The sequence below is a fragment of the Ascaphus truei genome, chromosome 6 (genome assembly GCF_040206685.1).
Source record: "Ascaphus truei isolate aAscTru1 chromosome 6, aAscTru1.hap1, whole genome shotgun sequence".
Classification (NCBI taxonomy): domain Eukaryota; kingdom Metazoa; phylum Chordata; class Amphibia; order Anura; family Ascaphidae; genus Ascaphus; species Ascaphus truei.
In genome coordinates, this window is record NC_134488.1 from 41987653 (window position 1) to 42003179 (window position 15527).

Sequence of the window (15527 nt, forward strand, 5' to 3'; positions counted from 1 at the left end):
CGCCGGCAGTCACTGCTGATCTTCATGTTGTGCTGGCAGGCACTACTGATCTTCATGGGGCGCCGGCAGTCACTGCTGATCTTCATGTTGTGCTGGCAGTCACTTCTGATCTTGAGGGTGCGTCGGCAGTTACTACTGATCTTCATGTTGTGCTGGCAGGCACTACTGATCTTCATGGGGCGCCGGCAGTCACTGCTGATCTTCATGGGGCGCTGGCAGTCACTGCTGATCTTCATGGGGCGCTGGCAGTCACTTCTGATCTTGAGGGTGCGTCGGCAGTTACTACTGATCTTCATGGGGTGCCGGCAGTCACATCTGATCTTCATGGGGTGCCGGCAGGCACTTCTGATATTGATGGTGAGCCAGCAGGCGCTTCTGATATTAATGGTGAGCCGGCAGGCACTTCTGATATTGATGGTGAGCCGGCAGGCACTTCTGATATTGATGGTGAGCCGGCAGGCACTTCTGATCTTGATGGTGAGCCGGCAGGCACTTCTGATCTTTATGGTGAGCCGGCAGGCACTTCTGATATTGATGGTGAGCCGGCAGGCACTTCTGATATTGATGGTGAGCCGGCAGGCACTTCTGATATTGATGGTGGGCCGGCAGGCACTTCTGATCTTGATGGTGAGCCGGCAGGCACTTCTGATCTTTATAGTGAGCCGGCAGGCACTTCTGATATTGATGGTGAGCCGGCAGGCACTTCTGATATTGATGGTGAGCCGGCAGGCACTTCTGATATTGATGGTGGGCCGGCAGGCACTTCTGATCTTGATGGTGAGCCGGCAGGCACTTCTGATCTTTATAGTGAGCCGGCAGGCACTTCTGATCTTTATAGTGAGCCGGCAGGCACTTCTGATCTTTATAGTGAGCCGGCAGGCACTTCTGATATTGATGGTGAGCCGGCAGGCACTTCTGATCTTTATGGGGTTCTGGCAGCTGCACCAGAGGAACCACAGCCATTCAAAAACGTGTACAGTATATCAAAAAATGAAAATCGACCGCACTGTGCTGGACAAAGAGTCTATGTGGTTCAAAATGTCTCGCTACTCCTTTATCTTGTTGGATGCAATGAACTGGTTTTAAGTTTATGCCTGCAGAGTATAGTGGATTTTTATATTCTATATACATATATATACATATATTAATATAGTTTTTTGTCTTATTCAATCTACACTGAACAGCGGCTACTAAAATCTTTAATTTTCTTTGACATTGCACTATTAAGAGATGCCTGGGAGAGACAAATTGTTAGCGAACGCAAATCTAACCCACAGGCAGCCGGGCCACTTCCTCTGCTCTGTGCCAGCCAGTGCCACTTCCTCTGCTCTGTGCCAGCCAGTGCCACTTCCTCTGCTCTGTGCCAGCCAGTGCCACTTCCTCTGCTCTGTGCCAGCCAGTGCCACTTCCTCTGCTCTGTGTCAGCCATTGCCACTTCCTCTGCTCTGTGCCAGCCAGTGCCACTTCCTCTGCTCTGTGCCAATCAGTGCCACTTCCTCTGCTCTATCCAGCCAGTGCCACTTCCTCTGCTCTGTGCAAGCCAGTGCCACTTCCTCTGCTCTGTGCCAGCCAGTGCCACTTCCTCTGCTCTGTGCTAACCAGTGCCCCTTCCTCTGCTCTGTGCCAGCCAGTGCCACTTCCTCTGCTCTGTGCCAGCCAGTGCCACTTCCTCTGCTCTGTGCCAGCCAGTGCCACTTCCTCTGCTGTGTGCCAGCCAGTGCCACTTCCTCTGCTCTGTGCCAGCCAGTACCACTTTCTCTGCTCTGTGCCAGCCAGTGCTACTTCCTCTGCTCTGTGCCAGCCACTGCCACTTCCTCTGCTCTGTGCGAACCACTGCCACTTCCTCTGCTCTATCCAGCCAGTGCCACTTCCTCTGCTCTGTGCCAGCCAGTGCCACTTCCTCTGCTCTGTCCAGCCAGTGCCACTTCATCTGCTCTGTGCCAGCCAGTGCCACTTCCTCTGCTCTGTGCCAGCCAGTGCCACTTCCTCTGCTCTGTGCAAGCCAGTGCCACTTCCTCTGCTCTGTGCCAGCCACTGCCACTTCCTCTGCTCTGTGCGAACCACTGCCACTTCCTCTGCTGTGTGCCAGCCAGTGCCACTTCCTCTGCTCTGTCCAGCCAGTGCCACATCCTCTGCTCTGTGCCAGCCAGTGCCACTTCCTCTGCTCTGTGCCAGCCAGTGCCACTTCATCTGCTCTGTGCTAGCCAGTGCCACTTCCTCTGCTCTGTGCCAGCCAGTGCCACTTCCTCTGCTCTGTGCCAGCCATTGCCACTTCCTCTGCTCTGTGCCAGCCAGTGCCACTTCCTCTGCTCTGTGCCAGCCAGTGCCACTTCCTCTGCTCTGTGCCAGCCAGTGCCACTTCCTCTGCTCTGTGCCAGCCAGTGCCACTTCCTCTGCTCTGTGCAAGCCAGTGCCACTTCCTCTGCTCTGTGCCAGCCAGTGCCACTTCCTCTGCTCTGTGCGAACCACTGCCACTTCCTCTGCTGTGTGCCAGCCAGTGCCACTTCCTCTGCTCTGTGCCAGCCAGTGCCACTTCCTCTGCTCTGTGCCAGCCAGTGCCACTTCCTCTGCTCTGTGCCAGCCAGTGCCACTTCCTCTGCTCTGTGCCAGCCAGTGCCACTTCCTCTGCTCTGTGCCAGCCTGTACCACTTCCTCTGCTCTGTGCCAGCCAGTGCCACTTCCTCTGCTCTGTGCGAACCACTGCCACTTCCTCTGCTCTGTGCCAGCCAGTGCCACTTCCTCTGCTCTGTGCCAGCCAGTGCCACTTCCTCTGCTCTGTCCAGCCAGTGCCACTTCCTCTTCTCTGTGCCATTTCCTCTGCTCTGTGCCAGCCATTGCCACTTCCTCTGCTCTGTGCAGTCAGTGTCACTTCCTCTGCACTGTGCCAGCCAGTACCACTTCCTCTGCTCTGTGCCAGCCAGTGCCACTTCCTCTGCTCTGTGCCAATCAGTGCCACTTCCTCTGCTCTATCCAGCCAGTGCCACTTCCTCTGCTCTGTGCCAGCCAGTGCCACTTCCTCTGCTCTATCCAGCCAGTGCCACTTCCTCTGCTCTGTGCCAGCCAGTGCCACTTCCTCTGCTCTGTGCAAGCCAGTGCCACTTCCTCTGCTCTGTGCCAGCCAGTGCCACTTCCTCTGCTCTGTGCTAACCAGTGCCCCTTCCTCTGCTCTGTGCCAGCCAGTGCCACTTCCTCTGCTCTGTGCCAGCCAGTGCCACTTCCTCTGCTCTGTGCCAGCCAGTGCCACTTCCTCTGCTGTGTGCCAGCCAGTGCCACTTCCTCTGCTCTGTGCCAGCCAGTACCACTTTCTCTGCTCTGTGCCAGCCAGTGCTACTTCCTCTGCTCTGTGCCAGCCACTGCCACTTCCTCTGCTCTGTGCGAACCACTGCCACTTCCTCTGCTCTATCCAGCCAGTGCCACTTCCTCTTCTCTGTGCCAGCCAGTGCCACTTCCTCTGCTCTGTCCAGCCAGTGCCACTTCATCTGCTCTGTGCCAGCCAGTGCCACTTCCTCTGCTCTGTGCCAGCCATTGCCACTTCCTCTGCTCTGTGCCAGCCAGTGCCACTTCCTCTGCTCTGTGCAAGCCAGTGCCACTTCCTCTGCTCTGTGCCAGCCACTGCCACTTCCTCTGCTCTGTGCGAACCACTGCCACTTCCTCTGCTGTGTGCCAGCCAGTGCCACTTCCTCTGCTCTGTCCAGCCAGTGCCACATCCTCTGCTCTGTGCCAGCCAGTGCCACTTCCTCTGCTCTGTGCCAGCCAGTGCCACTTCCTCTGCTCTGTGCCAGCCAGTGCCACTTCCTCTGCTCTGTGCCAGCCAGTGCCACTTCCTCTGCTCTGTGCCAGCCAGTGCCACTTCCTCTGCTCTGTGCCAGCCAGTGCCACTTCCTCTGCTCTGTGCAAGCCAGTGCCACTTCCTCTGCTCTGTGCCAGCCAGTGCCACTTCCTCTGCTCTGTGCGAACCACTGCCACTTCCTCTGCTGTGTGCCAGCCAGTGCCACTTCCTCTGCTCTGTGCCAGCCAGTGCCACTTCCTCTGCTCTGTGCCAGCCAGTGCCACTTCCTCTGCTCTGTGCCAGCCAGTGCCACTTCCTCTGCTCTGTGCCAGCCAGTGCCACTTCCTCTGCTCTGTGCCAGCCTGTACCACTTCCTCTGCTCTGTGCCAACCAGTGCCACTTCCTCTGCTCTGTGCGAACCACTGCCACTTCCTCTGCTCTGTGCCAGCCAGTGCCACTTCCTCTGCTCTGTGCCAGCCAGTGCCACCTCCTCTGCTCTGTGCCAGCCAGTGCCACTTCCTCTGCTCTGTGCCAGCCAGTGCCACTTCCTCTGCTCTGTGCCAGCCAGTGTCACTTCCTCTGCTCTGTGCCAGCCTGTACCACTTCCTCTGCTCTGTGCCAGCCAGTGCCACTTCCTCTGCTCTGTGCGAACCAGTGCCCCTTCCTCTGCTCTGTGCCAGCCAGTGCCACTTCCTCTGCTCTGTGCCAGCCAGTGCCACTTCCTCTGCTCTGTCCAGCCAGTGCCACTTCCTCTGCTCTGTCCAGCCAGTGCCACTTCCTCTGCTCTGTCCAGCCAGTGCCACTTCCTCTGCTCTGTGCCAGCCAGTGTCACTTCCTCTGCTCTGTGCCAGCCTGTACCACTTCCTCTGCTCTGTGCCAGCCAGTGCCACTTCCTCTGCTCTGTGCGAACCAGTGCCCCTTCCTCTGCTCTGTGCCAGCCAGTGCCACTTCCTCTGCTCTGTGCCAGCCAGTGCCACTTCCTCTGCTCTGTCCAGCCAGTGCCACTTCCTCTGCTCTGTGCCAGCCAGTGCCACTTCCTCTGTTCTATCCAGCCAGTGCCACTTCCTCTGCTCTGTGCCAGCCAGTGCCACTTCCTCTGTGCCAGCCAGTGACACTTCCTCTGCTCTGTGCCAGCCAGTGCCACTTCCTCTGCTCTGTCCAGCCAGTACCACTTCCTCTGCTCTGTGCCAGCCAGTGCCACTTCCTCTGCTCTGTGCCACCCAGTGCCACTTCTTCTGCTCTATCCAGCCAGTGCCACTTCCTCTGCTCTGTGCCAGCCAGTGCCACTTCCTCTGCTCTGTGCCACCCAGTGCCACTTCTTCTGCTCTATCCAGCCAGTGCCACTTCCTCTGCTCTGTGCAGTCAGTGCCACTTCCTCTGCTCTGTGTCAGCCAGTGCCACCTCCTCTGCTCTATCCAGCCAGTGCCACTTCATCTGCTCTGTACAGCCAGTGCCACTTCCTCTTCTCTGTGCCAGCCAGTGCCACTTCCTCTGTTTCAGCCAGTGCCACTTCCTCTGCTCTGTGCCAGCCAGTGCCACTTCCTCTGCTCTGTGCCAGCCAGTGCCACTTCCTCTGTTTCAGCCAGTGCCACTTCCTCTGCTCTGTGCCAGCCAGTGCCACTTCCTCTGCTCTGTGCCAGCCAGTGACACTTCCTCTGGTCTGTGCCAGCCAGTGCCACTTCCTCTGCTCTGTGCCAGCCAGTGCCACTTCCTCTGCTCTGTACAGCCAGTGCCACTTCCTCTGCTCTGTGCCAGCCAGTGCCACTTCCTCTGCTCTGTCCAGCCAGTGCCACTTCCTCTGCTCTGTGCCAGCCAGTGCCACTTCCTCTGCTCTGTACAGCCAGTGCCACTTCCTCTGCTCTGTGCCAGCCAGTGCCACTTCCTCTGCTCTGTGCCAGCCAGTGCCACTTCCTCTGCTCTGTGCCACCCAGTGCCACTTCCTCTGCTCTGTGCCAGACACTGCAACTTCCTCTGCTCTATCCAGCCAGTTCCACTTCCTCTTCTCTGTGCCAGCCAGTGACACTTCCTCTGTGCCAGCCAGTGACACTTCCTCTGTGCCAGCCTGTGACACTTCCTCTGCTCTGTGCCAGCCAGTGCCACTTCCTCTGCTCTGTGCCAGCCAGTGCCACTTCCTCTGCTCTGTGCCAGCCAGTGCCACTTCCTCTGTGCCAGCCAGTGACACTTCCTCTGTGCCAGCCTGTGACACTTCCTCTGCTCTGTGCCAGCCAGTGCCACTTCCTCTGCTCTGTGCCAGCCAGTGCCACTTCCTCTGCTCTGTGCCAGCCAGTGCCACTTCCTCTGCTCTGTGCCAGCCAGTGCCACTTCCTCTGCTCTGTGCCAGCCAGTGCCACTTCCTCTGCTCTGTGCCAGCCAGTGCCACTTCCTCTGCTCTGTGCCAGCCAGTGCCACTTCCTCTGCTCTGTGCCAGCCATGCCAACTTGGTCAGTTTCCTACCCCGAGGAGAAAGAACTAAGGTCAATTTCACAGCTACGGGATGTCAACATTAGCTGAAACAGAATAAATTCACCCTTTTCGAAGCTGTGAAACGGAATTTATTCACCATTTTCATTTGATATGACCTTATCTCTGCCAGAGATAAGGCCGCATCCCGTTATTCTGCAGTTTACAAATCTGATGTCATGTAGTCTCTGAAATGTTGTGCCCTTAAGATCTTGGGCTTACTTTTTTCTTGGTATCCCTCTGTGTTTTTACCTTCTTAGTTTTACTTCCACATTCTCATTTGATCCTTCACTTCACTTACATACAGTATGCACTGACCTTGGCCCCTTGCAGACACACTTACCAGAACACCCTCCTACTGTCTCTGTATGTCTCCCTAATTACCACTTAGATTGTAAGCTCTCCGGAGCAGGGACTCCCTTTCCTATTGTTACTTTCATGTCAAAAGTGCTTATTCCCACAATTTGTTATAATATTATGTCACGTTCATTACTTATTGCGAAGCGCTACGTAATGTACCTGGTTGGCGCTAAATAACACACACACACACACACACACACACACACACACACACACACACACACACACACACACACACACACACACACACACACACACACACACACACGTCAAAAATGAGTTTATTTCCATAGACTTGCATGGAATTCCCTGCAGAATAAATAATTCTTCTTTATAGACTTTCCTCAGCTGCTTTGTACAAGTAATTCCTTTGTCCCCATCAACTTTGATGGAATCCCCTCCATCAAAAATACTTTGTCCATATAGCCTTTCATGGGATCCCCTCTACATGATTTGTCCCCAAGGACTTTCAGTTTATCACTGGTTTGCTCCAGTTTTGCATTTGGGAGACTTTGGTAAATATACCCAAACTTGTCTTCATAGACGTGCAAATATACCCTCTACTACAAATGATTGGTCTCTGTGAAGAGAGCCCAGCTTTGTATCTTAAGTGCTTTGGAGGACAGTAGTAGCCTTGCATGCCCTGGTTGAGCTAAACAAAGGTTTTCCTGTCTCCTTGTAGTTTATCTGAATCAGGTGGACTCGCAGGAGAGACAAGACCAACAAGAGCAGAAAGCACTGGAGGAATTTGAGGCGGGAGAGGAAGGCGCGGTGTCTGTGACAGAACTACTACAGAAAATCTCCAAAGCTAATCAGATTGCACTGTATTACTCTGGAGGCATCAAACTCCTGACTGAAGCAGTGAAGGACTGTGAGTACTTATCTGCTGTTCTTATCTTCTTGCACACTCAATGAACTCAGGCATATCTACATATATGTCAACTTTCAATCTCTTAGTCAGGAGTGGCTAACTCCAGGTCAGCTTTTCATGATATCCCAGCTTCAGCACAGGTGGCTCAATCATCTTCGACGGAGCCACTGATTGAGCGACCTGTGCTGAAGCAGGGATATATGGAAAAACCTACCTGTTGGTGGCCCTTAAGGACTGGCGTTGATCACCCCTGGTCTAAGCAAACACATTCTTGGATGCTTTGTTTCTTTTCTGTACCTTCTCTCTCTCTCTTCCTATCTCTTTCCCTCTATCTAATCTCTTTCTCTTGCTTTCCTTGTCTCTCTGTTTTGTTTCCTATCTCTCTTGGCCCTTATTGAATAAACTATGAAGCCACTTCTCAGCGCTGGAGAAGATTGTATTGCTTTTCACTTGAGCAGATCTCCTCCCCAGCAGCTTGACCTAGTAATAACTGGATGTCTATACCTATTTTCTATCTCTGTGTCTCTATTGTGTTTGCCTTCCATCTCTTTATTTCACTCAAGGATCCTACCAATTCCGTGGTGGCTGACCAGAAGGGTTTCCAAAATTATGTATCAATGATATCGTCCGAGGACTGGACTCACAGTTTCAGGGCCATGTCTGGGGTTCTGGGGGGGATACAATGTTTAACTTTGTAATTTGTTTTAGGTACCGGCCAAACGTTATTCAGAACCAATAGTGGCTTCAGCATCATTGGAGACAACAAGGTCATTAATCGGTAAGAGCAGCTGTACTTGAGGGTGGACAGAGCAACTGGTGTTGGGTGGCCTTCAGAATCCCTCTTTAGGTGCTTTCATGTAAGTCCAAAACCGTTCAATAGCGTGCGCTCCCTGCTACAGCAAAGAAAACGTAGGATGTTCTTTAAAGCACAGAACAATGTTCATGCCGTGTCTGCAGCCTGAGCCACCTCCGAGGATTTGCGCAGGAGATCAGAGGGGAGAGCTGCAGGAGATCAGAGGGGAGAGCTGCAGGAGAAACCCCTAAACATTGTTCTGTGCTTTAAAGAACATCCTGCGTTTTCTTTGATCTAGCAGGGAGTGCAGGCGATTGAACTGATTCGGACCATTTTGTCCACCCGCAGTGGAGGGTAGATTTTGAGTTGCTGCACCAGCTGATTTCATTCATGCCTGTTTGTGTGTATTTATCGCTGTCTTGCACATATTCACTAACAAAATATCATTATGTTTATAATTTTTGCATTTTGCACTTGTTACAGATTTTAAGTTTATTACTGTGTCACAGTTTAGTAGAGTTGTGCCACGAATAGTTATACTTTGTTCGCTTTCATGTAAGTGTTGCTAAGTGAGGCCGAACCTACAAGGCTTCTGCAGGCTCCGGTCACGTATTTAATTGGAAGTGCTGAGGGTTTAATGGATACCAATTATTCAAAGACCATAAGGTCTGTTAGAGCTGTTATTAATGACCCACACACAAACTAATGCTCTGTGTCCCTTTGTTTCAGGAGCCTAGTCCCAGCACAAAGAGACCCTATGAACGCAGACCTCTGTCTGTCTGTCCTTACTCTCTGGCAAACTGTCTGTGACGGAAATGGTAATTATTTTATAATCTTCTCTGCCGTTGGGGTCCCTGCACCTCATCATGTTTTTGGCATGCCCAGCAGGCAAGGGGTTAATCTATATTAATATATTTTAACTGTACACGTGGCTATATTTGATTTAAAGCACAAGTCCCTGCTATGACCAAAGTAAACTAATATAAGTAAATTCTCTCTCTCTGTCTCTCTATCTCTCTCTGTCTGTCTTACTACCTCTGTCTCTTTCTCATTCTTTGTCTCTGTCTCTCTATGTCTCTCTCTCTCTTTGTCTGTCTCTTTGTCTCTCTCTGTCTCTTTGTCTCTCTCTGTCTCTTTGTCTCTGTCTCTTTGTCTCTCTGTCTCGCTCTCTCTCTCTCATTCTTTGTCTCTCTCGGGCTTATTCTCGTAGTTTTTAAGTTGCCTTTGCCAAACCACTTGGATTGGGATGTTCCCAAAAAGTGTAATGAAAAGTGAGACAAAGCGCTGTTCTCTATTGCAAATCACTTCTAATCCGCTTCCAAAAAAAAAAAGTGACAAACAACCCGGTTCAACAGCCAGACCGCCCAGATGGTACGCGCCTTAGAAGCGGGATGACCAGAGTTGGTGCTAACTCCATCCCCAGTCTGACGTATGGGCTGTGCTCTCTCAGCCAAACCCAGATTTCAGGCTCTGAATATATACAGTGAGAGTGAGAACGTGACAACAAAGAAAAGGAGAACAAATTAGTGTAATGCTTGTGATATCATGCGGTAAGCAGCTACAAACCCACAGAGACCGCCATAGCTAGTAGAGATGGGCGAATTTTGGGGGGTGAATTTGGATCTGCAGAGAAACGACCGGTTAATTTGGTCCGCAAATTTAAATCTCAAAAAGGGCGATTCGCCCTTTGCGGATCTTTTATTATTATTACCCATGCACCCCGCGGATTCTGCCGCCCGGGGACAGACTTGTAGAATCCAATTCTTAAGAATCCGCCAACGGATTGCAGAATCCGCGGATTGGGTTCTACAAATCCGTCCCCGGGTCGTACCCGATGGCAGTTTTTGAAACATCTGCGCGGCTTAAAATAACCCAAATCCATTTGCGGATTTAACACAGCGAAACGGATTTTGGGTTCAAAATGTGGGAAACGGGATTTGTCTGGATTCGCAAATCTCTTGTAGCTAGTTCTTAGACAATATATAGCAATGCATCAATATAGATAAGGATGCAAATAAAGAGAAGATACAATAAAAACTTCTTTCTTCACAGCTTCTCTCAGTAACAGTACAGGGAGAAATGGATGTACAGATGCAGCGTCCGTTATTAAAACAAATCACGGTGCCGTTTTCGTGTGCGCTGCTGTATTCCACGTGGCATTAACGCGGCCAATCGCCCCAGGCACACGTGTTTATCGCGGTTGTTTTGTTTGAATTTCATGGATTGTGTGCAATTATATGCAATGAAATGAATGAATTGCAATGTGTACAGTACTGTGCTACTTTGTTACTGTGTCAATTTCAGGTGTTTAAAAGCCAGAACACTAAAATGCCATTTTCTGCACTCGCGTCTTAACGCGGTACGGTTGGAAGAAATCCCGCGCCATGACATGGGTATTCCGAGGTATACACCGCGTGATTTGTTAAAATAATGGCCGCTTCAGCTGTACTTTGCCATACCAATCTCGACCCCTTTAGGTGGTGTTAAAGAAAAAGCGGTTTGCATAACAGAGCTACGAGAATAGCAGTTTTGAGCTAAAAATGCAAGTTTGAGGCTTTTTTGACAAACCGATTGAATTGGCAGAGCCGGAGTGAAACCGCATCGAAAAAAGCGGTTTAGATGCAGTTTGAACATGTGAGAAGGGTTTACAGATTAGCAAGGCACGCCAGTCCCTTCGGAAAGGACACTTTAAAATATTGCTGCGCCGTCATATGGCATCACGTGCCGATGTCACTAAAAGCGTCATCGTACCATGGTGACGTCACCATTGATGTCACCATAGTAACATGACACCTTATGACATCACGTTGCAGTTGCAGCCTCATTTGACGCCGCGAAGCTGAAGAAGGAAGAGGATGGCATTAAAGAGAAGGTAAGAATTGTACAGCGGTCCCACGCGCTCTCCCGGCAATCGGTGGGGAAGAGAGCGGGGCCTCTGTATATGGGTGTAACAGGGACTTATCCCTGTTCAGAAACTTGCCTCTAATCCAGCAGTGTGATGGTTAATTGCTGGTGTGCAATCAACCAACTCCACCTGCCTAATCACAGCTCTGTGAAATAGTGTCATGTGAGACACAGGAAGAGGATTCCTGAGTCTCACAATTGGGAGCTGAAGAAAGGAAGGACAGATGTCTTGAGCTGCAAAGAGACTGCAGGCTGACAGCAAGACAAAGGGGAGCAGACCTCTATACTGGATAGACATTGCCTTAGCACACAAGGGTGCTGACCCAGGAGAGCAGACAAGCCTTCCCCTACAGCTACAAGAAACAGATAAGACTTTCTTATTGGACTGTTGTATATCTGTATAAATGTATATATATTTGGGGCTGGTAATTAGCTTAGCTAACCACCGAGTTAGAGAGGGCTGGACTATATGTGTAGATATTCTCCAAAGTGGAGTAGGTTTTCTTTTTGCTGTGTTAAAGGGACAGGCGCAATAAAGCCTAATTTTAGTTTCACTTTAAACGGTCTCCATTGCGTACCTCTGAACACGTCTCTTACAATGGGGAAAAAGGGAAATTTGCCAACAGTGTTGCCAGCCGAAGTTAATGGGAAATCAGCCACTGGGCAGTACTTACCTATTTCTTTATCTTTTGTATTTCTCTTCCATCTCTTTACCTTACTTGAGAAGATCCTGTTTATCCATCCTAGGTGGCTGGTAGAAAATTCCTCAAGGTAGTTTTTAGATGACACCAGTACATTCAGCACCTGTGACATGTTCGAGGTTGTGTAAGAACAGAAGGTTTATCTGTTAGAAATATGCCTTCTGTTATCCCTCATAGAGGAGAACCAGCGCTTGCTTATCAGCCATCCTTCGGTAAACAAGAAGACCCTCACCCTGCTCTCTTCAGAGACTCCCGAGATCCAGAGCAAGACGCTCGCCCTGCTGAGGGTCTATTCCATGACGGAGAATGGAAGAACTCTGCTTCTGAGACACTTGGAGCCATCAAAGTATGTTGGTGTTTTGCCTGGCAAGTCAGATACACTTTACCAGCCATACAGACACAATCACTTCCTGTACGGATGTACATAGGCTGCCCTTACGACGTTCCCTGAATGTGACAAGGCTCTGTGAGACCCTTACGACGTTCCCTGAATGTGACAAGGCTCTGTGAGACCCTTACGACGTTCCCTGAATGTGACAAGGCTCTGTGAGGCCCTTACGACGTTCCCTGAATGTGACAAGGCTCTGTGAGGCCCTCACGACGTTCCCTGAATGTGACAAGGCTCTGTGAGACCCTTACGACGTTCCCTGAATGTGACAAGGCTCTGTGAGACCCTTACGACGTTCCCTGAATGTGACAAGGCTCTGTGAGGCCCTCACGACGTTCCCTGAATGTGACAAGGCTCTGTGAGACCCTTACGACGTTCAGGAAATGTTGTGAGGATTTTGCACCTTTTTCTAGTGGGACATTGCATTTCATTACAACAGAAGCAGAGGGGGGTGGAGGGGGCACTTTCATTCGCGGCACTGGAAGCTGGTAGCGGCCACGTGGCTACCACCACGGAAACCCATCGGCACCAGAAAGCCGCCTGTCTTACAGCATTGAAAGTGTCAATGTGGTTAGTGGAACCCCCTATCTGTAATGTAATAACTGGTGTACTCGCATACTTCTGTAGCATTAGGGAAGAGGACGGCCTCAATTACGTACCACAAGCATAGCTGCAAAAGTGGTATATTATAAGGCTTCAGTGTCGGATTCATCCCATGGCAGTGGCAGAGATAAGATCAGATTGCAAATGTACGTATATACTAAAGAGGCAAATCAAACAGGTTTTTGTCTTCATTTTTTTAATACATGATTGAAGCAGGGGGTCTCTGGAGCTGAACCGCGATAATGTCAGCTCTGGGGACCTCCTGCTTCCAGAGGTACAGGCCTCCGAAGGGGGTGCTGGTATCGGTCTCCAGTTTTTGGCAGTTTAAAGCCCTCGGTCACATGGGCCAATAGGAAGTTGCACTGGATGATGTGGCGGCTTCCTATTGGCCCACAGGGCCCCGGAACTTTGAAAAGCGGCCATATAGTGAACCCTGGGGTGGCTACCGGCACCATTATGGAGGTAAGTACCTATGGAAGCAGGGGGTCCCCCGAGCTGAAATTGACGGGGTTCAGCTCCAGAGACCCCCTGCTTCACCCCTGAAAATAAAAAGGCTTGGATTGCCTCTTTAAACAGAGATTCCCACTACTTGTTTTTATTCTACTTCCCGTCCTCCCTTAAGCAGCTAGAAGGTAGTGGAGCTAGCATTCCCTATATGTATATCTGGAACCACGGGGGGTCCACGGAGCTGAAACGGGGGAGGAACGGTTCTTTCTTAAGTATGCAATGCAGTTAACACTAAAGGTTGGAATCATAATTGCATGGGACGTTTAAAAGTGAAATGTCCTGTTATTCTGTCATCAATCCCTCATCAAGGACATTTTGGAAATAGTGTAGTACGAGGGTAGCCAACTCCAGTCCTCAATGGCCACCAACAGGTAGGATATCCTTGCTTCAGCACAGGTGGTTCAATCAGTGGCTCAGTCGAAGACCACCTGTGCTGAAGCAGGGATATCCTGAAAACCTGACCTGTTGGTGGCCTTTGAGCACTGGAGTTGGCCCCTCTCTGGTATAGTAGATGTAGGTTAGTTAAAGCTTAATCTCACACTATTTGTTACTGCTTTTAAGAGCTTCAGCGTATAAGCTTGGCGGCATATCAAACAGTCTCAGCTGCCTACTGTACATAATAAGACGGACAAACCCCGGCAGTGGGGAGAACTATTCTCATTTGCACACGGTTACAAAGATCAACACATCACGATCGAAAGAGAGATCTCAAAACCCCCATATCATGGCTACACAGGCACTAGTTTATTTTGTAAATCTGTTGGTTCTGTGAGAAGATACCGGAGTGGAAAGTGATAGGATTGAATGTTATTAATGGGCAGAGGGCGCACGGATTTCAATCATAAAGAATTTATTGTGCCATAGAACACACAATGTTTCGGCCTGCTGGCCTCTCTCAAGTGACGTGGCACCGAGCAGGCCGAAATCCCTGTGCCCTTGCCCAGTAATTCCATTGGATATATTGGATGGAATGCAGGCCTTCCCTGGGACGAAGGAGCCCCGGTAAATGTATCATAAGTTATTGTTATTTGTCTTTGGTGTGCAGCAAACATCCTTACATTTGAAGTGATAGGGGAAACCATGCAAGGCGATAGTGACCGTATCAAGAACGTTATGAGCTGTCACATGAGCTGATATATGAGTAATATCACTGTTACCCTGAGGACGGTCTGTTGACTGAACGTTGGCAGTGATCAAGTCATGGCTGGGAAATAATTGGCCTTGATATTTCGCAACTAGAGAGTTGCAGTGCTGAAAGTGTACTATTTTTTTCAGGCTATTGCAAAGCCTTCTGGGATATGCAAGGCTACAGGATGCAAGAGCGAGCGACGCGATGGTTTTATTGCACAGTCTAACACTGGAAGAAAGGTAACTCGCTGGATGTGTTTGGTGTGGTTTACTGTAGATATATGAGCTCGGAGCCTGCGATGCTGCTCCCCCGACCCCTCCCCCAAAACACACACGCAAGGTCTGGAGGTACAATGGCCGCGGCTTTTATTAAAATACAGCAATAGGGGGGTGCTAACCCTGCCAGGGCGCTCCACCCACTGGTAAGGCCAATGATGCGCAGACCATGGCCCCTCACGGCAGGACCGCCCAAATTCCCAGCTGCTCAGCTGACTCATCGTCATCCGTGAGATGGGCCCCAGGTGCTCAAAGCACAATGAGCCCTTCCCAACCGCCCACCATGGCACTACCAGGCATTAGTGTAACTGAGCCCCGCCTGGCAAGGTTACCCTGCACTTACCCCACAACCAGTCGCCACCAAAGGGGCCATTTAACCGCTTAAAATAGCCCCAGACCACCAGGCCCACAGAAACCTTCTAAACCCGATCTGAATGAACATTAACATATTCAAAATCTGTGGGATATACAAACAGGGGGGAGAGGGGGAGCCTGGGCCTCACGGTTATGCTGCTCTTCACTGAAAGCTCAGCGGTCTCTTTCTTACACTGTGTGTGTATTTTTTTTTATCTAGGCCTGACAGAGGACAATAGACAGAAACTGGCTTTTGTAACAGATGTACTTGAACTGTGCCATGACTTTTATTATAACAATACATAGAGCCCTTCAAGATTGCATTATCCTGTTATTCCAGCATTGCATGTTTCTACGTAGCTCTAGGTATGATCGTATATTGTTTCCTGTGTGGCACTGGCAGTGTACAGTAT

The 15527-nt window shown here is 50.5% G+C and overlaps 1 protein-coding gene across 2 annotated transcripts in view; it reads left to right on the plus strand.

Annotated features, from left to right (window-relative positions):
* TTC12 (tetratricopeptide repeat domain 12) overlaps positions 1-15527 on the plus strand; it is an 83790-nt gene that overhangs the window by 34659 nt on the left and 33604 nt on the right. For both annotated transcript variants that reach the window (XM_075604037.1, XM_075604036.1), the window contains exons 10-14: positions 7272-7460; positions 8169-8238; positions 8983-9071; positions 12036-12204; positions 14632-14724. In XM_075604037.1, the coding sequence (XP_075460152.1) occupies positions 7272-7460; positions 8169-8238; positions 8983-9071; positions 12036-12204; positions 14632-14724 (610 nt within the window). The remainder of the gene's footprint in view (positions 1-7271; positions 7461-8168; positions 8239-8982; positions 9072-12035; positions 12205-14631; positions 14725-15527) is intronic.